The sequence below is a fragment of the Podarcis liolepis genome (assembly GCF_965112155.1).
Source record: "Podarcis liolepis genome assembly, chromosome: 3".
In the NCBI taxonomy this organism is placed as follows: Eukaryota; Metazoa; Chordata; class Lepidosauria; order Squamata; family Lacertidae; genus Podarcis; species Podarcis liolepis.
In genome coordinates this window covers 116077530-116101263 of record NC_139557.1, presented here as the reverse complement: position 1 = coordinate 116101263, position 23734 = coordinate 116077530, and the positions used below count along the sequence as shown (strand labels likewise).

Sequence of the window (23734 nt, the reverse complement as noted above, 5' to 3'; positions counted from 1 at the left end):
GTATCTTTCACAACCATAAGGGCTTATAAATTGCTGCTTTTAAAAAATAAACACTGGCTTTATTACACACCGTATGGCATTCTGCAGAGCTATTGTGGAGCATTGGCTGCTAGCAAACTTTGATCCCTACTTACGACCGACCGTTTGGGATTTTTAAGCCTTTCAAACTGATTTCAAAAAAATTCTAAGGGCGAACAAAATCACATTAATTCTTTTTCAGAACATCTCATTATTAAATAACACCAGTTCTAGCGTACAAAGGGTAGAACTGTATCTTGCAATAGCTCATTATATAATTTTATTATTCTGCAGTATGAAAAGGCTGTTACCTAAAAATGCTTACTGTCCCCTTCAGTCTCTTTATATAATGCCTTATTGGATTGCAAGCTGTTGACTTGAGTGCTTTGCAAAGAAGGAGGCATTACATGTAATAGAAGCCCAGAGTTCTGTGGCTTTGTTGAAATTTGCAGCTGTTTCCAAAACTGGTGGTAAATTTTGCCTCTCTATTCTGGTCTGCGGGCAAGGATCACTTTGCCTCTCAGATGGACGCCTCTGGCAGAACTCATCATTTCTGCCTCACACTTGGTGTTTCACAAAGACCAATGAAGTATCAGTTTCGCTCAAATTTTGGGCAATGTGGCAGTAAGCCGGATGTGGACTTTTGGTTGACATCTGAAATGGTTTCTCCTCCGACGAAGAGCCATTTTGTCTTCTGAAAGTACCCCAAGAATAAATCTTTCCAGTGTTGGAGAAGCCACTCTCTTAGACCTTAGATACAGTGGTACCTCAGGTTAAGAACTTAATTCGTTCTGGAGGTCCGTTCTTAACCTGAAACTGTTCTTAACCTGAGGTACCACTTTAGCTAATGGGGCCTGCCGCTGCGCCGCCGCACAATTTCTGTTCTCATCCTGAAGCAAAGTTCTTAACCCAAGGTACTATTTCAGAGTTAGCGGAGTCTGTAACCTGAAGCGTCTGTAACCTGAAGTGTCTGTAACGCGAGGTACCACTGTATTTCCTCACACCAAAGTAAAATGGCAGCATGGCTAGCTTCAAAATGGCCGAAATATGTGTGCTGGGCAACAGTCTCACATGATGAAAGGTTCCTCTTCCACATAGAAAAAAGGAACATTGGGATCTGCCTTATCTGTTTACTTAGTATTGCCTACATTGACTGGCAGCGCACTCTTGGGTTGCCAAGAGGAAAGATGGAGCAAGCTTGTTTTCTCTTGCTCCAGAGGGTAGGGCCTAAACCAATGGCTTCAACTTACAAGGAATAAGTTTCTGACTAAACATCAGGAAGAACTTTCTAACAGTAAGAGCTGTTCAACAGAGTGATTGATTCCCTCAGGAGGTGGTGGACTCTCCTTCCTTTGAGGTTTATAAGCAGAAGTTGGATGGCCATCTGTCCAGGATGCTTTAGTTGAGATTCCTACATTGCAGGGGTTGGACCAGAGCACCCTCTACAGTGCTCTGATGTAGATATGTAGAGCTGAAGTTAAGACGGGTAAAAATCAGGAACACAGAAACCAAAACAGTTTCACCCATCCATAGCTCTGGCGCACAAAGGTGATCAAGGGGCTCAGGAGGAACTGCCCCTGCTGCCCCTTGCTTTGCCGAATGGTAGGGTCAACTCTGAACAACACCTCATCTTTGCCAGTAAATCACATTCACCCAGTGCTATACCAGCTGCACTGGCTCCCAGTGGAGTACAGGATCAGGTTTAAGGTGATGGTTTTAACTTTTAAAGCCCTATATGGCCTAGGACTCTCATACCTACGTAACCGCCTCTCCTGGTATGTCCCACGGAGGGCCTTACGGTCTTCAAACAAAAACATCTTGGAGGTCCCAGGCTACAGAGAGGTTAGGCTGGCCTCAACCAGAGCCAGGGCTTTTTTGGTCATGGCCCCGATCTGGTGAAACGCTCTGTCACAAGAGACTAGGGCCCTGCGGGACTTGACATCTTTCTGCAGGGCCTGCAAGACAGAGCTGTTCCACCAGGCCTTTGGCCAAGGCACAGTCTGACCCCCTCCTTTGGTAATCCTCACAGAACTCTAGCCCAATGGTTGCCATTAATTTGATATGAACTGATTTTATAATGAATTGATTTTAGAATGCTGTATTATTTTACTGTTGTTAGCTGCTCTGAGCCCGGCTTCGGCTGGGGAGGGTGGGATATAAATAAAATTTTATTATTTTTTATTATTAAAGCAATGCCAGAGTTAGACTGCAGGTCATGTCGTTGCATGGTTGGCTGTAGATTGCGTCTGATCAAGAAGCCTGCAGATGTCACTGCTGAGCTGTTATCTGATGCAAGTGCCTAGCTTTGGACAACAGTTTTGCTGCAGCTTCTCTGTGTGTGGTGCTCAAGCAGATTGTGAATTTTGGATTGGCGCACATCAGATCGGCACAGCTGAGCATCTGCTGAAGCCCAATTCCCAGTAGTTGATCCTCTTGCCAGTCCCCTGGCCCTGTACCTTGTGATAGGAATTTTATGGTCTTAGATATATGGTAATGTTCATAAGTGTACCAACCAAGCACATACAGTGGTGCCCCGCAAGACAAATACCTCGCAAGACGGAAAACTCGCTAGACGAAAGAGTTTTCCGTTTTGGAGGTGCTTCGCAAAACAAATTTCCTATGGGCTTGCTTCGCAAAACGACAATGTCTTGCGAGTTCCTGCTGGTTTTTTTCCCCTCCCCCCCTTTTTCTAAGCCACTAAGCCGCTTATCAGCTGATCTGATCAGCAGATAAGCCGCTAAAAGCAGCTAAAAGCCGCTAATAGCGCTAAGCCGCTTATCAGCTGATCCGATCAGCAGATAAGCCGCTAAAAGCCTCTAATAGCGCTAATCCTTCAATGGGCTTGCTTCGCAAGACGGAAAAAACCGCTAGACGAAGAGAATCACAGAATGGATTCTTTTCGTCTTGCGAGGCACCACTGTACATAGATCAGCACAGGAAGGCCAACCTGGAACCATTTTGAGTCCTAAACTGACCCAATATTTTCTCTGCAAGGTCAAAGTGGGAAACCTCCCCATTGTCTCTTTCCTCACAAATCCTTTCTTAAGGACACATTTAAGATATAAATAGGGTGTGAGCCTGTGACCTGGCCCAGGAACTAAGTATTTATCACTACAATAGAATGGCCAAGCTCCCCAGGCAATCCAGTCAAGTAACCTGCCAAACAGGAGATAAACAACAACAGGAGAGAAACAATATTCAAATTTCTGTTTTAGACCGCCTTTTCTGTGATGTAAGTGTGATGTATCTGAGGGGTGGTCTTAGGTTACACCCCTTCTGTGATGTATGTATGATCTTTGTGGGGGTGGTCTTGATCTACAGGGTGGCAATTTCAAAAGTCTTTATAAGGCCTTGCACACCATTTTTCTGGGTTCCTCTTCCTCTCCTGCGGGTGAGGGGAGCACCCTGTTGCAACAGATCAATAAAGATCAAGCTTACTAGCTGCTTTGCTTCTCAATATTCTCTGGTTGGCCTCTGTTATTCTCTCCTACCAATAGGGAACATATGTAAGGACTCTATATGGGCTCTTGGGTACCCCATAAGGGAAAAGAGCAATTTTTGTTTACAACAACAACCTCACCTCTTCTCACCCAAGCAAGTGAGCAATAATCAGACCATGAAGAAAGGATAGCAGCCCCTACTTGCCTTGCCTTCTCCAGCTGGCCAGCAGTGTGGGTTGGGCTCACCATTTCACTGCAAGGCTTTTGGCTGGGACCAAGAAGAGCCCTACTGGATCAAGCCAGAACCCCATCTAGCCCAACTTCCTGTTCTCACAGTGGCCAACCAGAACCCGAGAACAACATGGCGTCTCTCCCCATTGGTGGCTCCTGCCAGCCCACCATTGTTTTATGTATTTGTGACATTATTTGATTTTTATCTTACGCTTTTAATGGGAATTTTATTATATGATTTTCTAGCTTACACTCACTGTGTATTTAGAAAGAACAATGCAGGGGGGTTAATCATAGAATCATAGAGTTGGAAGAGACCACAAGGGCCATTGAGTCCAACCCCCTGCCAAGCAGGAAACACCATCAGAGCACTCCTGACATATGATTGTCAAGCCTCTGCTTAAAGACCTCCAAAGGAGGAGACTCCACCACACTCCTTGGCAGCAAATTCCACTGTCAAACAGCTCTTACTGTCAGGAAGTTCTTCCTAATGTTTAGGTGGAATCTTCTTTCTTGTAGTTTGGATCCATTGCTCCGTGTCCGCTTCTCTGGAGCAGCAGAAAACAACCTTTCTCCCTCCTCTATGTGACATCCTTTTATATATTTGAACATGGCTATCATATCACCCCTTAACCTCCTCTTCTCCAGGCTAAACATGCCCAGCTCCCTTAGCCGTTCCTCATAAGGCATCGTTTCCAGGCCTTTGACCATTTTGGTTGCCCTCCTCTGGACACGTTCCAGTTTGTCAGTGTCCTTCTTGAACTGTGGTGCCCAGAACAGGACACAGTACTCCAGGTGAGGTCTGACCAGAGCAGAATACAGTGGCACTATTACTTCCCTTGATCTAGATGCTATACTCCTATTGATGCAGCCCAGAATTGCATTGGCTTTTTTAGCTGCCACGTAATGATGACGCTGACAATGTACACTTGAACAGGTTTTGTCAAAAAAAGGTTTATTTACGCACACACAACCAGTTAAGAAAATGCAAAATAAAAATGTCATACCACAGTAACAGCAAGTTAGAACCTGAGAACTTTTACGTTTCGAACTACATAAGACTTTTTCATGTTGACGTGCTCATTGAGCTGCCAGAAATTCTTGCGCCAAATATTGCTACTGGCTAGAAGGAATACTCTTCCCCCCTTCCATTTCATACTTTTGAGTATTACAAAAATAGAATTTATTATATTGACATCATAAAATTTATAAACCACTTGTTCATAAAAAAGACACCCCAACCCTCAGAGGTTTTACTAACACTTTAGCTGCTTTGGAAGCACCACTAAAAATGGAGGGGGGGTATAGTAGCCTAAGAAGTTGAGGATCAGACTAAGATCCCTCCACCCTTACAATCTATTCACAAGGACAGAAAAAACAAAACCTTTCCACAGTGCAAGGAAAACCCAAAGGAATTGTTAAAACATTTTCGTCACCGTATTTTTTGAATACTGACTGCACTCATTTAGAAACCAAGCAGAAACGAAAAAGGGAAAGCAACAACAACAGCGTCCTCATATCTGTGCAAGAGTGGTCTCCTCAATGTGAGAATTCTGGAAGTTTCAGTTAAAGATATATATATATATATATATACGCCAACACGTTTCAAAGACATCATTTGATTTTTTTTCCAAAAAAGAATTCACAATGACACAGTCATTACTATCATCTAAATGTAGATTTGCCTAAATGCAAACAAACACAAATATCAGTGCTCAATGTCAATCTCAAGAACAGCAGGGAGCTGAAAAGGAACCTGAAGAGCTAATATTGAGTAAATTAAGGGTAGCTATTTTGAGTCAGAGACAGTTCACAAAAAGAGTGACCAATTTCTTTCAATAGTCACGTGGTTACATGTAGGGTTGTCAGCTAATTAAGTAAATCCTGGCCAATTAATTAACCAAGTTAACTCCGAAATCCTGTTCATGCCTACAGTGATACCTCGGGTTAAGAACTTAATTTGTTCTGGAGGTCCGTTCTTAACCTGAAACTGTTCTTAACCTGAGGTACCACTTTAGCTAATGGGGCCTCCCGCTGCCGCCGTGCCGCCAGCATGCAATTTATGTTCTCATCCTTAGGTAAAGTTCTTAACCTGAGGTACTACTTCCGGGTTAGCGGAGTCTGTAACCTGAAGTGTCTGTAACCCGAGGTACCACTGTATTTTTAAGGACGTCCCAGTGAATTAAAAGTGCCTTGCTCCAAACTAAGTGTGCAGAGGAGCGAGCGCAGCCTAAATGTCCAACCCCAATAAGATTGCAATATCAGTTAACAGCCCTTACATGGTAAAAGCACATTACCCTGCCTTGGAAAAGGCTAGGAATTGAGAGTATTCGAAAGTTCAGTTGCCTGCAATTCTTACCAAATGGGAGTCCTTCCTTTCCTAAAACCTGCCTATCCGGTGATTTGACGATGGAAGAAACACCAGTGCAGATGGGATAAAGTGGCTGGACCCATAAGGCAGAAGTACCAGTAGCACAAGTAGCATATCTGCATTGCAGATGGGTTGCTGGGGTTTCAACACACAGTCTAGCTTGGCACCTATTCATGACCCATGGTAAATGGCATGCTGGGGCTCCACCGCGTACCTGGCTGCCCTCTGGCAGAGTTGGGCTACATATCGTGATGGAGAGGGGGAGTGGCAAGGCGTTGTAAGGTCAGTACAGTGCAAACGTGCCATTGAGCCAATTCAGCGCTCCCGCTGCCGCATTTGCAGAATGCTTACCTCCAGGACTTGGAAATAACTGATTTTCAACATCACGATAAATCACCAGCTAAACATTGTGATATATCGATATAGCACTCTGTCTGAAATAAGGCTGGAAGTATGTAGAAGTGAACAGTAGAGCTGGGCGATATCTGGTTTTCAACATCGCAGGATATCACCAACTAAACATTGCGATACCAATATATCACCGTGTCTGAAATAAGGATTGAGGCCATTGGCTGGCTTCAAGGTTTTCCCCATACAGTGGTACCTCAGGTTAAGAACTTATTTTGTTCTGGAGGTCCATTCTTAACCTGAAACTGTTCTTAACTTGAGGTACCACTTTAGCTAATGAGGCCTCCCACTGCTGCCGCACAGTCAGAGCACGATTTCTGTTCTCATCCTGAAGCAAAGTTCTTAAACTGAGGTACTATTTCTGGGTTAGCGGAGTCTATAACCTGAAGCGTCTGTAACCTGAAGCGTCTGTAACCCGAGGTACCACTGTATCATGATTTTTGCATAGCGCGTACACACGCACACACACAATTTGCAATATATTGCCAGGTCAAAAATTATGAAACTGATATCACGATATGGACTTCAAACTGATTTGGGATGATATACCGATCGATATATCACCCAGCCCAATTGACCTCACTCCTCCCCTTTGCTACTGCTCAGAATACGTTTCTCCCCATCCCACAAGAACTTTGGAACTGAAGGCTTTGTCATATGGGACACTGGACCATCTTATTTAAAAAATAGTTGCGTTCTATCACAAGTATGGGTGCACAGGTCCAAGTTTAAATTTGTTCAGGTGCAGAGGAGGCCTCAGTGAAAGGGAAGGAAGAGTCCCATCTTTCCTGCGTTACTTCCATGTAGGTCCTAATTTGCCACTGGCCCTGGCTGCAGTTGATGAGATTCCAGCTACATGGCAGAGTAACATAGCTAGCACATCTAACAGCCCCAGGTTTCTCTGTTCCAGTGGCTTAGTTGTTATTGGGCCAGAGCTGAATCCTTGGAGAGCTTAGTCAAAGTACCTTTGCCAACACAATGGCTTTTGAATGAAGAGACCATATGGGCAGCAAGTCAAGAAGACGTTGATTTCAGCAGTAACGTTCAAAAGGGTTGTGGAAACAAGATTTCCACGCGGCATGCTTCTCGTCCGAAAAAGAACTCTGCATCGCTCCAGAGCGCTAGTTTTTCCACAAAACGAAACGCACGCCCCTCTTTTTTCAGAAAACACACAGGTCCAAGTTGTATTAAAAGGAGAGGGGGAAAGGAACATCAAATGTTCCTTCTTAACAAATGAAAGCATTGCATTTCCAATCCCAGGAACGGGAGGCAAGGCAGAGCTTGGCTGCTTCTTCCTCAAATGTCAGTACACAGGAGCATCGTTCAGCTGCTTGTGTGTAGGCCAAAGGGTGCTGCCCAAATTCTGCAATGGAGATCTAAGCACAGAAGGCCTCTTCAAACCAAGCCAAGACAGGTGGAAACTCGCATCTGCACGCAGATTGTTTTAGATGCATCTTTCTTGGGGGTGTGGATCATTCCTCTTGGGTGTCTACAGTTGTGTGCAACTAGAGCTGAATTGGGAGCCATAAGATCACATGAAGCTGCGTTATAGTAACTCAGAGCAATGCTCCATCTTGCTTTGCATGGCCTGCACACTGGTTCTGGTTTCAGCCTGGGAGTGTTCCCCAGCCCTATCAGGAGATGCCTGGAGCTGAACTTGGCAGGTGATCTTCCACTGAGCTAGACCCTGCACAATTGCAGTCTGAAGGCAGAGAAGGGGGCATGGTGTGCAAGCGCTGCCCCTCCAAAAGACAACATCAAGGAAGGACGGGGTAGAAGACCCAGGCTACAGGCTGGGCGCTGGCTATGGGAGGCATTGGGCAAAGGCTCTCAACTCAACTATTCTCTGATCAAATGAAACAAAAATAGTGCAGTTTCATCTCCACTTGCGAAGCTACCAACACTGGCATAGTCAATGTTGCATTAAAGCCTTAAAAAAAATATCTTTTTTTAAAGAATTGCTGGAAAACTTAATACATCAGTGCCCAGTCAACCAACAATGTGACTGTACCCTGTACAGCACTCCTAGATAAGACCCGTCAAGGCCAGAATACAAAAATAAGGGGTTGGGAGTTGCAAAACTCATTGGTTCAGCTGAACATAGTTTAACCAAGAGTCTGGCTACAACAAATGCACCAAAATATAATTTAAAAAAATTAAATAAACCCTCTCAATCAACTTTTTTCAGCAGCACAAGAATATAACCACAGAGTGCTTTGTACAAAGCAAAGTAAAAACAAAACTATCAAACCTCACCTGATTGCCCCTCCATCACTAATCCTAAAATTGCCATGGCATTGTGTAAATTCCAGCATACACTAGTGCATTGAAAAGGAATATTACTTTCCCGCAAAAGACATGTAGAATCTAATTATCCTGTTGAAAGAAACTATTGCCTGTCTAATGGAGCAACAACTTGATCTAATCGCTATTCAGAGCTTTAAATAATGGCATCAAAGTTGCCCCCAAAAGAGCTAAGGAACTCTTCGTCTTGGGTGCTGTATGGAAAGTACTGGTTATTGGATAAATTCATCGGATTCTGCACGGCAAGGTTGCTGGGCGGTCTTGATTCATTGAGGCTATCCAGGTAAGTGAAGGGCATCGTCTCAAAGGTACTGGAGAGGGTACTTGAAGATGCGCTACCTGAAACTGCTACTGACATGCCAGGATGCGACGCTGGCTGGACTTGCCTCCTGTGATCGCTCGGATTCAAAACTTGGGTGAAGGATGCCTTCTCCAACATTACGCTTGAGCACCGGGCGTCATCCATCTCCATGCCATTGCCATTGGGCGTTGCAACATTTACAGGGCGAAGAGGATGGTTGCCGGAAGCGCTGGAGACACTCAACATGTCTTGCTGATACATGGATGATGCTGATGACGTCTGGCCATTCGTGGCTCCAAAGAGCGCTCTGTAGAGGTTCCCATCCTTTTCGTTGGCCCAGTGCAGGCTGCCTTCCTGACCCAGCGATGGAGAGCCGCCGTTCTGCGCGCTGGTGTGCGGCGCTTCTCCTGAAAAGTTGCCTTGCTGCAGGAAGGAGCTGAGAGATGAACCGGAGGAACGCCAGCATGGCAGAGGAGCTCCGTCCTGCTTAACGGGCCCTGCCATCTGCAGAGATGGGTCAGCGCATCCATTGGAGCTGTGGTTGCTCATCGGAGGGGAATAATAGGACTGCATTGGAAAGGTCTGCGCAGGTGTTCTCTGCGGCGGGAGGAGGACATCCCCTGGAGAATGATACATATTCAGTTCTGTGAGAAAGAATCAACACAGGTGAGATGGTGCAAGTCATGTATAACCATAGATAATAGTAGTAGTAGTAATAATAATAATAATAATAATAATAGTAATAGTAATAATAATAATAATTTTTATTTATACCCTGCCCTCACTGGCCAGAGCTGGGCTCAAGGCGGCTAACACCAGTAAAATTACAGTAAAAACATAATAGCGAAAAAAACCAATTTAAAATACAGGTTAAAATGCAATTTAAAATGCAGCTTCATTTTATAAGTAGCCCATAAGGGGAGGGAAACAAAAGGGTCAGACTGAGTCCAAACCAAAGGCCAGGCGGAACAGCTCTGCCTTGCAGGCCCTGAAGAAAGATGTCAAATCCCGCAGGGCACTAGTCTCTTGTGACAGAGCGTTCCACCAAGTCGGGGCCAGTACTGAAAAGGCCCCGGCCCTAGTTGAGACCAATCTAATCACTTTGCGACCTGGGACCTCCAAAATGTTGTCATCTGTGGACCTTAAGGTCCTCCATGGGGCATACCAGGAGAGGCAGCGATTCTTGAATTCAATAGTGTTTGTTGGCATGTGGAATGGACTTCCACTCCTCAATTCAACTTCTCTTTCCTCTCCTCGCCCACCTGCAGTGTCCTGTGAACCCCCAGCCCTTTGCTCAGGAGAGGTGGTGCCCCCTTAGGCATGTCAGTTCATAAACAACTTGGTTTGTCCCAATATTCCAATGATGCTCCAGGATTCTCCTGAACTCAGCTGCGGAACTTGATCCATAATGGAATCTCAATGCATTCTTGCTGCCTGCCTCAAGATGATCTCACTGCCATAGCTGTCAACTTACAGATTTGAAAATAAGGGACCAGCAGCCTCAAAAATAAGGGACCGGCAGCCAAAATAAGGGATTTTCCAAGCACAGGTATGTTCAACTTCTGAGCCCCTCCAAGCCAAAGGCAGAAAGCCCAGCCAGCAGCCAAACAAAGCCTCAAGCGATGGTTCCCACAGCGCAGCAATCCGGCCAAGGGGATGCAGCAAGGAAAGCCACCGTCACCTCTGCTGGGAAGCGCTGAGCAAAGGCGAGTCCCCAGGCAACGCGGCCGATTTGATCGGCACAAGGCATGCAAGCTCCACCCCCAGTCGTTCTTAGACTCCTTACTAGGTGAGCAACGCAGCCAAGCAACACAGTTGGAGCCTCCCTCCTCCCTGGCCAGCAAGGAGGGAGGGAGAGGAGCTGCTTCCTTTGAAACCCGGGAAATTTAAGGGACATCATCAATAAGGGACAGCAGCGGGACACAATGCTGGGATAAGGGACTTTCCCGCCAAATAAGGGACGGTTGACAGCTATGGTCACTGCCCATATATGGGAAGAGAAGAGGTGAGATGAATGCTTTTCAGGACCTCCTCACTGGGAGAGGCATAGTGTGGCAGATGCCCTCATTGCGATCTACTATATCCTCACACAATGTTCATGGTCATGGTAGAGATTATGTTGTCAGCCCCCCTGAGATCTACGGTTGAAGGGCGGCATGCAAATTTAGCAAACAAATTAAATAGAAGCAGATATGGAAAGGAAGAGAGACAAAGGAAGAACATGGGGTAAGCAGAACCAACCTTTCTTAATTATCTTTGCCTCACCAGCAGTATTCTGGAACACAGAAGGTTTAGGCCTCTCGTATGGACCTGCCAGGGGGAAAAGGTGGTTAGGCTGTGCATTTTCTTCTAAAAAATAATAATTGTATATCAGTCCTCTTAGGTGGTGAGTGCTGCCAAAAACAGATGCAAGGTGGAAGACAGTTAAGAAGGGGGTCTTGAGGGCAAAATGAAACTTCATCAGAGGCCCTTCTCTGTGTGCCTCATACTGAGGGAGTTATGGAGGTTGGGTGCATAATAGGTCTTTTCAGTGGTGGTTCCCCATTCGTGGAATGATCTCCCCGAGGAAGCACACCTGGCAGCACCTGTGCCGACACTAGGCCAAGGTATTCTATTTACCCAGGCCTTGGGTAATTAAGTTAGGCTCCATTGTGGTGCTAATCTTTTGGCAGAGTTGGGGGTCGACCTAATCCATCCATTGTGTTTTGGACAATCATTTTTGGAACTCTCCGCTGAACATTCTTGGTTAAAATAAAGTAAAAGCCAAACATGTATCTGTTTGTATTTCATTTCGTTTAGTCGTTTTGAGACTTTTCTTCTGCAGAAAGCAAGTAGCAAAAGTAAATAATAATAATAATAATAATAATAATAATAATAATAATAATAATAATTGTTGATGACTGGGATCATCAGGGACATTTGAAAGAACCTTCAGGCGCTGCCCCAGTGGAGTCTGGAACTTTTCTGCATCTCCCTACAAAAGTGAGTGGATGGCATTTATTCGTCTGCAGGAAAAATACGACCTAGAGGCACTTGTTTGTGCTGAAGGCAAAACCTGACTCCCTTCGCCCATGGTATTGTCCATGCAGCCTGACTCTCACTGGTAGGGACCCTAATGGGGGGGGGGTAGGATGCGATGCTACAGAGGTATTTGAGGTGCACAGAGCCTCCCTCCCAACACAGCCCATCCATCAAAACGATAAGCATCTTGTGATGGATGGAAGCTTAAAAAAAATATTTTGGCTGTTACTGCAGAACATCAAAACAAGGAGAATTGGAGGGGGGAGTAAAAGGAAAATGTAAAAAGGACCCCTGGACAGTTAAGTCCAGTCAAATTTGACTCTGGGGTACAGCACTCATCTCTGGTTTCTGGTTGAGGGAGCCGGCGTTTGTCCACAGACAGTTTTCCAGGTCACGTAGCCAGCAGGACTAAACTGCTTCTGGTGCAACGGGACACTGTGACAGAAGCCAGAGCGCACAGAAACGCCGTTTACCTTCCCGCCACAGCGGTACCTATTTGTCTACTTGCACTGGCCTGCTTTCGAACTGCTAGGTTGGCAGGAGCTGGGACCGAACAACGGGAGCTCACCCCATTGCCGGGATTCGAACTGCCAACCTTCTGATCGGCAAGCCCAAGAGGCTCCATGGTTTAGGCCACAGCACCACCCACATCCCTGGAGTATCCTTACCACAGTCTTGCATTAGCTTCTGCAAAGCAATCGGTGATCTCTGTTTTTTTGCCTTATGACCGTAAGGATCTAAAAGTGGAGGAGAAAATGGGATTGCAGTTAGCAATGTTTCCAGAGGAAGAGAAGTCCAGTTTTGTGTTCTGTTCAAATTTTCAGTGGAATATCGGAAATTGTCATATATGGGAGAATTGGGCTATTTGGTCTTCCAGGCCATTAACTTGACCAGCAGAGTCCTAGGCCTATTTCTTTCCCATCATTTGCTGCTTGACCCCCCGCCCTATATATAAGCTGGAGATGTCAGGGATTGAACCTGGGACCTTCTGCATGCCAAGCAAGTGTTCTACCACTCCTTCCTATTTACACTTAAATAGGGAGGGCAGGGGTCAGAACATTCCTGCAAGACTAAATATAAGGCTCTGTTCCGAAAGGACATTCATGTGTTGAGTTTTAAAGGTTGTGGCTCCTCCTTTGAGAGAGTAACTTTTTATTAGGGCAGAAGAGGAAGCTGCCCAGCATTAAAAGTTAAGCAGTCTTTGACTTCAGTCTTAAAAATATCTCACTGGCGGCAGCAATGCTGTAGTGGAAACGGAAGAGGAAGTGGTTCTGAAAATAGGTTCTTGTAAGCTCAGTGACCAATCTGGTTCCTGTGCAATTTCTTCCGAGATTTGATTCAGCAGCACTAGCAAATGTGTTATCCAATGTGTGCGAGATGAGTCCTCTTCAGACTTACACATTTAACACTGTCTAAGTACATGAAGGTCAGGTGAGGACATACATAATGGCTTGCTACTTCCACTACCCCATCAACCTTCTCGTCGTTCTACAACTCATGGAGGGTGACTGAATCGGAGAGTTTCGGGTCCCTGCATGTCTTAAAATCCTGGAAAATTAGTGTTGTGAAACGTGCTGATACAATCGTGAATACAGAAGGCTCCTTGGCCAGTTGCCTCCCATGAAGTATAGGATGGTGAGAATGATGAAATGGGGAGCATAACATGCCTCCCACCGTGTATTTCATTAACACAGAGCTTTCCAAACTGAGTGATGTGAAACGTTAGTGTGTCGGCTGCAGTGTGTCGTGCGAACGCTCCTCAAGCGACTGGAAAGGGGTTTGTTTAACCTCTGGCTTGCTAGTAAAACTGAATTACTGTGCCGCGAAATGATTCATGTCTAAAAAGTGTGTTCACCAGCATGAAAAGTTCGGAAAGCTCTGCTATTAACCCCAAGGGGGCTTCCTTCCTCCAGCCGGTGCAGTACCTTTCTCCTCCGGCAGGTATCTGAAGTCCATGGGGTCGCTGACCTCTTGATCCGAAGGCCTGCGCAACTGCATCTTCACAGTCACGGGCTCGGCGATGTCTTTGTAAAAGGGAGGTGTCCTAAAGACAATGGCCACTTGCCGATGCACGTCGGCTTGCGAGAAAACCCCCTTGGCTTCCCATTCATTCATGACGAATCGGACCTCGATGTCATCTGGTTGCCAGAAAAACAACAAAGCGTTGGAGTTAGCGCAACAATTTGAAGAAGAGGAAGAGAGTCAAGCACTTCTTAGCATTGCCGCCCAAGTTCTGCTTTCTGCTCTTGCCATTTATCTTACGGCAACCCTATGAGGTTAACTTAGGTCACGCGAAATTGGCTTTGCTCGAGGCTGTCCAGGGAACTCTGTGATGGAGCAGGGACCTGCCATGCCTAAACCCAAACTCAATCCGTGGCATCACACTATTATCAGTTTTGAATGATTAGGTGAGCAAAGGAGAGGAGCCTTTTGCAGGCTCAGGTCAGAAGGTCCATTAAGCTTAGCATCCTTCTTCATGCAGTAGCCAACCAGATGCCTCTAGGATGTCAACCGCAAGGCAGGAGTGAAGGCAATGGCCCTTGTATCCGGGGTACTGCCTATCAAGGTTCCACTTAGCCATCAACTTGTGGCCACCAGGCAATGGCTTTTCCCACCTGCCTTGCCCCACCTTCCAGCCCTAGAAGCATTTCCCAGGCCATGACTCTGAAGAAGAGAAGATTTTGGATTTGATATCCCGCTTTATCATTACCCGAAGGAGTCTCAAAGCGGCTAACATTCTCCTTTCCCTTCCTCCCCCACAACAAACACTCTGTGAGGTGAGTGAGGCTGAGAGACTTCAGAGAAGTACGACTAGCCCAAGGTCAGCCAGCAGCTGCGTGTGGAGGAGCGGGGAAGCGAACCCGGTTCACCAGATTACGAGTCCACCACACTTAACCACTACACCACACTCTCTGTGAACAGCAGAAGCAGCTGGGAAGAGAGAAGAGGAGATCAGGGATATTTAAAAAAAATGATTTTATAGGTTGTGTGTCCTCGTTTCTCACTTTGATCCTATTACATGGTTTTGCTTGTTTTCTGGTATTTCACGCATTGTGCTGTGCCATTATTTTTTATTGATTATACAGTGGATGCTCGGGTTGCGAACGTGATCCGTGCGGAATGCATGTTCGCAACCTGCAGTGTCCGCAACCTGCAGTGGCGGGTCTGCACACGCACAGGTTGCGATTTAGCGCTCCTGCACACGCGTGACCGCCGAAACCCAGACATAACCCGTTCCAGTACTTCCGGGTTTCGGCAGACTGTAACCTGAAAAAACGCAACCTGAAGCGTCTGTAACCCGAGGTATGGCTGTAGTTTAGTAATTCTTTATTGTAACTGATAAGTGTAAGCTGTTTAATTATTATTTGCTGATATTTAATTTTACTGATTACTATTATATTCTAATGGATCGCCGAATATTGCTTTATTTGATATGTTGTTTATTTTAAAGTTATTGTGCCTTATCTGTACTGGATCAGATTGCTATTATGTGTGTGGCCTTTGTTGTCTATTTTGTTGTTTCCTCAGCTTGTCCATCGCCTTCTGCATAGCAATATAGAAAGGCGGTATACTAATTAAAAGTGAAATGAAATCATGGCCAAATCGTGATTCACTCTCCCCTCCATGAATTTGTCTATTCCTCTTTGAAAGGCATCTAAGACAGCAGCCAACCAGCAAATTTAATAAATTAATGATGCACGGTGTGTGGAAAAAGGCATTCTTTTGCCAGCCCTGAATCACCTGCTGACCCTGTACACCGAACCCTAACACTGTTATTGCTGATCTGTAAAGGGAAGTTGTCATGTTGGAAGCTGCCCTGAAGATCAGGTGATTCCAAACAAGAAAACAACTTCAGCTCTTGCCAAATTTCTTCTTCTTCTGAGCCTCCAGAAGAGGATCTCAGGTCAGATGCTGATCAGGAGATCACACTGAGGCTGCCCAACAACCTTTTCCAGCGGTTTGCCTGTTGTTTCATGCCTGACTCTGGATCCTAGCCTGCCTGACTCCAGAAGACCCAGTTTACGGACCATAAGACTCTTGCACATTTCCCTTTCTCTGCAGACACAGGAGGAAGTCTGGAGGAAGCCAGTTACCTTTCTGAACTTTGTCACAAAGTAGGAAGATTTCGTCCCCTCCTTTCACACTTCCGCAATTTTTGTTCACACGACAGATTCTCAGTTCTGCTGAATTGGGAGCCCCTAAGCAGAAAAAAGGAAACAATAGTTAGAGGAGAGAAGGAGAGTCGGTGAGGATGTTTACGGTAACTCGTGCTTAAAAATAGAGAGGTGGGAAAGGAAGCTCTGCAGGCAAGCGTGTTGCGTTGCAAGTTACCTCCCCCAGTGAAATGAAGACACGGACACAATGATATAAGGTTAATGGGCGTAAATGGCCACAACTTTATTGATTACGAAAATTGAAGGTATTGGCCTTAGGCATTGGCTATCGACTACCCGGCATGGTGACCGGGAAGGGTTGAACACAAACCGCGGGAGTCCTGTTGAAGTACGCCAACTAGGATCCCATGGGTGTCACCGCTCGGGGGCGTGCCGGGGGCCCTACCTCGCAAGGCTTCGGACAAGGCCACGCCCCCCAGAGTCCTCTACCGGACTACCCTTTTCTTTTTGGGGAAGGTGATGGCGTTTCCTTCCCCCCCTCCATTTGTCTAACCATTGCCCCATGCCAATGCCCAACCGCCAATGCCGAGAAAGTTGTGACGATTGCTACGAGGTAGGCGAAAAAACCAAAAGGCAAGAAATTGCGCCAACTTGGAAAAATTCCTACCAGGCCCCTTGCGGCGACCAACCGGAGTCCATAGCAAGGCCAAGTCTAACTAAACTAAGGGTGGGAGGGATGGGAAAACCGCTCTGCAGCTGGTGAGGGGGAAAAGAGGGCGGTCCCCGGGCGTGCCTGGCCCTAAATAGGCCGGGCCACGCCTCCCCCGCCCGCCGATTGGTGGGCTGGGTGGCAGACACGCCCGGGGATTCCCCCAAGTCTCGCAGGGGCAAGGGAAGCCCCCGCAGATGTGGGGAGGAGGATCCTGCACGCAACACCCTCTCCGCTGCATGGGCGGAAAGGGCTTTGTTCAGTGAGCAACTATCTGCCACAAAACTCTGCCGTAGTACTGTGCTGAAATACAATTGGGAGGAAAAACTTAACACTTCTCTGTTTGCAAACACGCCAAATGCATATTCGCCAAATGTCCCTGTTAGCCATGTAAAGTCACAGGTCACCTCCAGATCACCTGTTTACTGGGCATCCAACCCGATTTGCTTGAATAATATTTGTACCAAGGTTAAACAACATTTGCTATTTACAGAGCAATCTTTCTGACTGATGTGTAGGGAAGTTAGATGATGTTATGTGAAGCAATTGTCATCCCATACATTTCAGTGTGCTTTCCTATCTTCCTTGCTACAAAAAGTTTATTATTATTGTTGTTGTTGTTGTATTGTATTATTATTATTGTATTATTATTATTATTATTATTATTATTATTATATATTATAAAAAGTTTATTATTATTATTGTATTTTAGTGTTCTGTTGGAAGCCACCCAGAGTGGCTGGGGAAACCCAGCCAGCTGGGTGGGGTAGAAATAATAATAATAATAATAATAATAATAATTATTATTATTATTATTATTATTATTATACTAGTAGTAGTTTGTTGCACAAAAGTGCCAAACTTACTTCAATTACATAACATGACTGAAAGTATGGAACTGAATCCCACCCTCAAAATCAAAGACATCTTTGCAGCAAATTCCAAGAAAATATGGATGGAAAGCAACTGCTTCAATAAGGCGTGCACTTTTGTGTTAATCCTATGGATGGCAACCATGACACCTACCTTGTGGGTTGACCAGCTACTCTGGGTCCACCTACTGTGAACTGCTCAGTCATCTGCCCCACCCATTCTGCTGGACAGCTGCCATCACTGACTAAACCACCACTCAGCTTAACAGTCTGCAGTTCCTAACTCTACATATTTGTAACCAGGAAGAAGCCCCAGTGAGCTAACATGGCCCTGCAGATGTTTCCTCAGAAGTATCTTAAAGGTCAAGTGACACATGCATGGAGATCTAAAGGGTGGAAATTTCAGACCTAAATTAGATATTCTAAAGAAGACAAAAGAAGAATGAAAAACAATGGCAGATCCTGCTCCAGACTCACTGGAATATCTAATTTTCTATTACTAGACAACTGCCACTCAAATAATGCTGATGAATGCACTTAATGCACTGTATTATGTTCTATTTATAGATTTCATCTCACGAAATCTCTTTGCTTTGTTCTTTAGTCAACACCTGATTCTTAATAGTTATAATATTAAGATGTCTCGAAATGTTTATTACTGGTTTTTGTATTCCATAGATTCAAGAGTGTACAGTCGTACCTTAGTTGACAAACGCCTTGCCAGTTGAACGCTTTGGTTCCTGAACGCTGTAATCCCGGAAATGAGCATACCAGTTTGCGAAACTGAACATCCGTGGAGGCTTCCGCAGAACCTGAACATCTGTCGCAGCTTCCGCGGCTTCCAATTGGCTGCAGGAGCTTCCGGCAGCCAATCGGAAGCCGCACCTTGGTTTCTGAACTTTTTGGAAGTCGAATGGACTTCCGGGACAGATTCCGTTTGACTTCCGAGGTACGACTGTATAAATGTTCTACACTGTTAAGACTGTGATAATGTTAAAACTGAATAAAAAGTATAGTATAGTGTGTGTGTGTGTAAAATGATACAATGATTTCCAATCCAGTCGTAGCAGAAAGGTCTATTGCCAAACACTGTGATTTCATTCTCAGATACTGAGGGAGAAGAGGGTATCTTCACACTCTTTCAGTCTATCAAAATGGCACTGACAATATTAGACCATGGCGTTTGTCAGAACTGCTTATATCAACCTATTCAGCTGAAATTTACCTAGTACTTCCTGTCACTAGTCTATTGTTTGAACATGTCTTGGTCACGTATAAGCATATTCCAATTTTAACCAAGATCTGCAAATATTGATTTTTGTCTGGTACATGACACATTAAGCAAATGTGGTGGTTGAAAGAAGAAAGGCAAACAGGTGGAGACTGGCCAAAGACATGCTCAGGTTGGTGACATGCTCATTCACCCTAATGCACCAGCCCCCTCCCGGTTGTGTTCCTTCATTTTCAACCTCCCTCTCCATTGGGGCTGTGATGAATAATTACAGGATATTGTGGCAAGTGGACTTCTGGAGGAGATGTGGAATGAGGAAATGGTTGAGTGTGTGACCCAATCCTGAGAGATATTGAGCAATGTACGTGTGGATCAGCCCTAACCCAGAGACAATGGCTTGGGCCAAGGGGTCATCAGTGTCACGATATAGTTCCATTCCACCTTAAAAGGGTACAGGCATGATTGTTGTGTGTCACATGCCTGTTTACTTCCAGCACAGTTTGCTGGGAACTTCCGTTTGTATATAGCTTTTGTGTTGCTGCTGTTTTGCTGGAGACGAAGGGAAGCAGACATGTTTTCCTCTGTTCCTGAACTATGCTGAATAAAATGCTGTACATTATGCTTACACATTTCTCTGTCTGCCTCTTCCGCTGTGAGAAGATTTACACACTCTGCTGATGGAGCGTGCACGGGTCTCTAAACGTATCTGAGGCCCGTGTCGCTGATAGATGCTGTTTCCAAGGGAGACCCAGCTGGGGGCCTGCCTGATGACCCCGTCTCCCCGGCAATATCCCAACAATCAGGCAGGGAGCCCAGCAGCAAAAAGAGAGACAGAGAGATGAATCGCAATCTGATTCACAGGTACTTACGGTTGTCATAAATCGGGTTGGAGATGACTGGGGCAAGGGGTAGCGTGCAGTTGCCATGTTCGTCAGGGACGAAAGCTTGGAAGCAGAGCCTCACCACGTTGAGGTTGTACTCTTCAATGGCCATCAGCTCCTCTTCAGATACTGTGGAAAGAAAGACAGTCCAGAAGTGAGGACAGGGCTGTAGGACAATTGCATCACAGTGGCACCTGCTGAGGTCCAGGGGTCTAGGTGAGCTGGCTCGTCCTGTTTCACATCGCAGTCCATACATTCCAGCCTATCATCCGCAGATCTCAATTCTAATAAGTTCACATCACCTATTTTCATGTCAATTTTACACTCCTCTATGCAAGGCTGTATTTAACTTATATGCAGAATTCATCCTGCGAAAGGCTGGGCTGGATGAATCCCAAGCCGGAATCAAGATTGCCGGAAGAAATATCAACAACCTCAGATATGCAGATGACACAGCCTTGATGGCAGAAAGTGAGGAGGAATTAAAGAACCTTTTAATGAGGGTGAAAGAGGAGAGTGCACAATATGGTCTGAAGCTCAACATCAAAAAAAACTAAGATCATGGCCACTGGGCCCATCACCTCCTGGAAAATAGAAGGGGAAGAAATGGAGGCAGTGAGAGATTTTACTTTCTTGGGCTCCATGATCACTGCAGATGGTGACAGCAGCCACGAAATTAAAAGACGCCTGCTTCTTGGTAGAAAAGCAATGACAAACCTAGTCAGCATCTTAAAAAGCAGAGACATCACCTTGCCAACAAAGGTCCGTATAGTTAAAGCTATAGTTTTCCCAGTAGTGATGTATGGAAGTGAGAGCTGGACCATAAAGAAGGCTGATCACCGAAGAATTGATGCTTTTGAATTATGGTGCTGGAAGAGACTCTTGAGAGTCCCATGGACTGCAAGAAGATTAAACTTCTCCATTCTGAAGAAAATCAGCCCTGAGTGCTCACTGGAAGGACAGATCCTAAAGCTGAAGCCCCAATACTTTGGCCACCTCACAGGAAGAGAAGACTCCCTGGAAAAGACCCTGATGTTGGGAAAGATGGGGGGCACAATGAGAAGGGGACGACAGAGGACAAGATGGTTGGACAGTGTTCTTGAAGCTACCAACATGAGTTTGACCAAACTGTGGGAGGCAGTGGAAGACAGGAGTGCCTGGCATGCTCTGGTCCATGGGGTCACGAAGAGTCGGACACGACTAAACAACAACAACACAAATCTATGATTGCTACTCATCACATCCTTACGATTATTACTCTTTCTTTTGCCTTTCTCTAATTTGCAGCTGAGAAAAAGAGGAAGAAGGTTTCTCTTGAGCTATTTTTAAATTCCACTTCCTACTGCAAGAATGAAAGAGAGCATGGTAAACACCTGTGTGCCCCCCCACACCCCTTATAGGTACTATGATAACAATACCTAGTGTTCATGCAGAACTTTTGCTGAAGCACTATATGTGCATGATCTCAGTAATCCGTACAAGAACCAGTAATGTAGGCCAGTCTAATCACTGCCATGGTGCAAACCGGGATATCTGTGTGTGTGGACAAGGCGTGTGGCTGTCTTAAGGCCCCCCAGTGAGCTGTGAAGAAAAGAGGAACGGAAGCCTGCTCCAAACCGCCCAATGTGTTTCCACACAATGTCTTCCTCAGGGGTGATAGTTGCACTTTCACCTGCCTTTAAAAGGTGTTTCCTCCAAAGGTGAGACTTGAAGCAGGTGTTTCCGGAGCCTCAGCTCACACTTCTTAACCACTAAACTGCAACATCATCTTTTTCAACACGACAGCAGTTCCTGTACTGCCACCTCCACCAGAAAATTCTACCCTGGAACATGAAAGAGCCAGCCCAACCTATGGGCAAGTGAAGCAGTTGGCCATCAGTAGAAAGTAGCAGAGGACCAGATTCTGAGCATGTGGGCACTGTAAGGAATCGCCATGGATGTGCAGGCAAAGCACGCTCTCAAAGAATGACCAATGACCTTCACAAACCAGTCTTACTGTTATGAATTAACCTTCGACAACAACAACCTCTCCATTTCCGGCAACTATCACTCAGTGAATATTTTGTGGAATTTGCTGGTTGCCAGCATTAACAGTAGAGCTGGCCATAGTGAGGTGACATTTGAACAGCAAATTGTCTGGCCCAGAGTCACAGCCACTGTGCTATGCTGGGTTCTCAGGAGGGACAGGTCATCTCATCTGTCAAGAGATACTCTGCAGGAGAGAAGTATTTACATTGCCTACTGCTCACAGACACGGGTGGCACTGTGGGTTAAACCACAGAGCCTAGGACTTGCTGATCAGAAAGTCGGCGGTTCGAATCCCCACGACGGGGTGAGCTCCCGTTGCTCGGTCCCTGCTCCTGCCAACCTAGCAGTTCGAAAGCACGTCAAAGTGCAAGTAGATAAATAGGTACCGCTCCGGCGGGAAGGTAAACGGCGTTTCCGTGCACTGCTCTGGTTCGCCAGAAGCAGATTAGTCATGCTGGCCACATGACCCAGAAGCTGTACGCCAGCTCCCTCAGCCAATAAAGCGAGATGAGCACTGCAACCCCAGAGTCAGCCACGACTGGACCTAATGGTCAGGGGTCCCTTTACTTTTACCTTACTGCTCACAGAAGAGGGCAAGCTTCTGTTTCTTGGCTGTACATACTCTGTGTTTGTCAATGGCCCAACCACTCCAGAGTCTAAGGAGGTCAACTGCAAGCAAGCGAGATGCAACACAAGGTCACTCTCATTACTCTAGTACAGTGCTACCTCGCAAGACGAATGCCTCGCAAGACAAAAAACTCGCTAGACGAAAGGGTTTTTTGAGCTGCTTCGAAAGACGATTTTCCCTATGGGCTTGCTCCGCAAGACGGAAACGTCTTGCAAGTACTTGCAAGTCTTGTAAGTACTGTTTTTGGGGGACAGGAGGCGGGCAGGTGTGGAGGATTCCCTGGTCCTGAATGGGGTAACTGTGCCCCTGAAGGATCAGGTGCGCAGCCTGGGAGTCATTTTGGACTCACAGCTGTCCATGGAGGCACAGGTCAAATCTGTGTCCAGGGCAGCTGTTTACCAGCTCCATCTGGTACGTAGGCTGAGACCCTATCTGCCTGCGGACTGTCTCGCCAGAGTGGTGCATGCTCTGGTTATCTCCCGCTTGGACTACTGCAATGCACTCTACGTGGGGCTACCTTTGAAGGTGACCCGGAAACTACAACTAATCCAGAATGCGGCAGCTAGACTAGTGACTGGGGGCGGCCGCCAAGACCATATAACACCGGTCTTGAAAGACCTACATTGGCTCCCAGTACGTTTCCGAGCACAATTCAAAGTGTTGGTGCTGACCTTTAAAGCCTAAATGGCCTCGGTCCAGTATACCTGAAGGAGCGTCTCCACCCCCATTGTTCTGCCCGGACGCTGAGGTCTAGCGCCGAGGGCCTTCTGGCGGTTCCCTCATTGCGAGAAGCAAAGCTACAGGGAACCAGGCAGAGGGCCTTCTCGGTAGTGGCGCCCACCCTGTGGAACGCCCTTCCAGCAGATGTCAAAGCGATAAACAACTACCTGACATTCAGAAGACATCTTAAGGCAGCCCTGTTCAGGGAAGTTTTTAACGTGTGATTTTACTGTATTTTTGGTTTTATGGAAGCCGCCCAGAGTGGCTGGGGAGGCCCAGCCAGATGGACGGGGTATAAATAATAAAATTATTATTATTATTGTTTCCTTTTTCTTAACACCGTTAATACAGTTGCGACTTGACTTCGAGGAGCAACTCATAGAACGCGGTGTGGTAGCCTTTTTTGAGGTTTTTAAAGACTTTGGTGATTTTTGAAGCTTTTCCAAAACTTTCCCG

General features: G+C 46.0%; 1 protein-coding gene across 2 annotated transcripts in view; it reads right to left on the bottom strand.

The window, feature by feature from the left end:
- Positions 1-4623: 4623 nt before the first annotated feature.
- Positions 4624-23734, bottom strand: part of REL (REL proto-oncogene, NF-kB subunit) — a 63087-nt gene continuing 43976 nt past the window's right edge. Inside the window, exons 5-10 of one of the 2 annotated variants that reach the window (XM_083494453.1) lie at positions 19891-20031; positions 16189-16293; positions 14020-14232; positions 12763-12831; positions 11315-11383; positions 4624-9693 (exon numbers count right to left, since the gene is read on the bottom strand). In XM_083494453.1, the coding sequence (XP_083350579.1) occupies positions 8909-9693; positions 11315-11383; positions 12763-12831; positions 14020-14232; positions 16189-16293; positions 19891-20031 (1382 nt within the window). In that variant the 3' untranslated portion in view covers positions 4624-8908. Of the gene's footprint in view, positions 9718-11314; positions 11384-12762; positions 12832-14019; positions 14233-16188; positions 16294-19890; positions 20032-23734 lie in introns of both variants that reach the window. The other variant, XM_083494452.1, reaches the window with a different exon arrangement.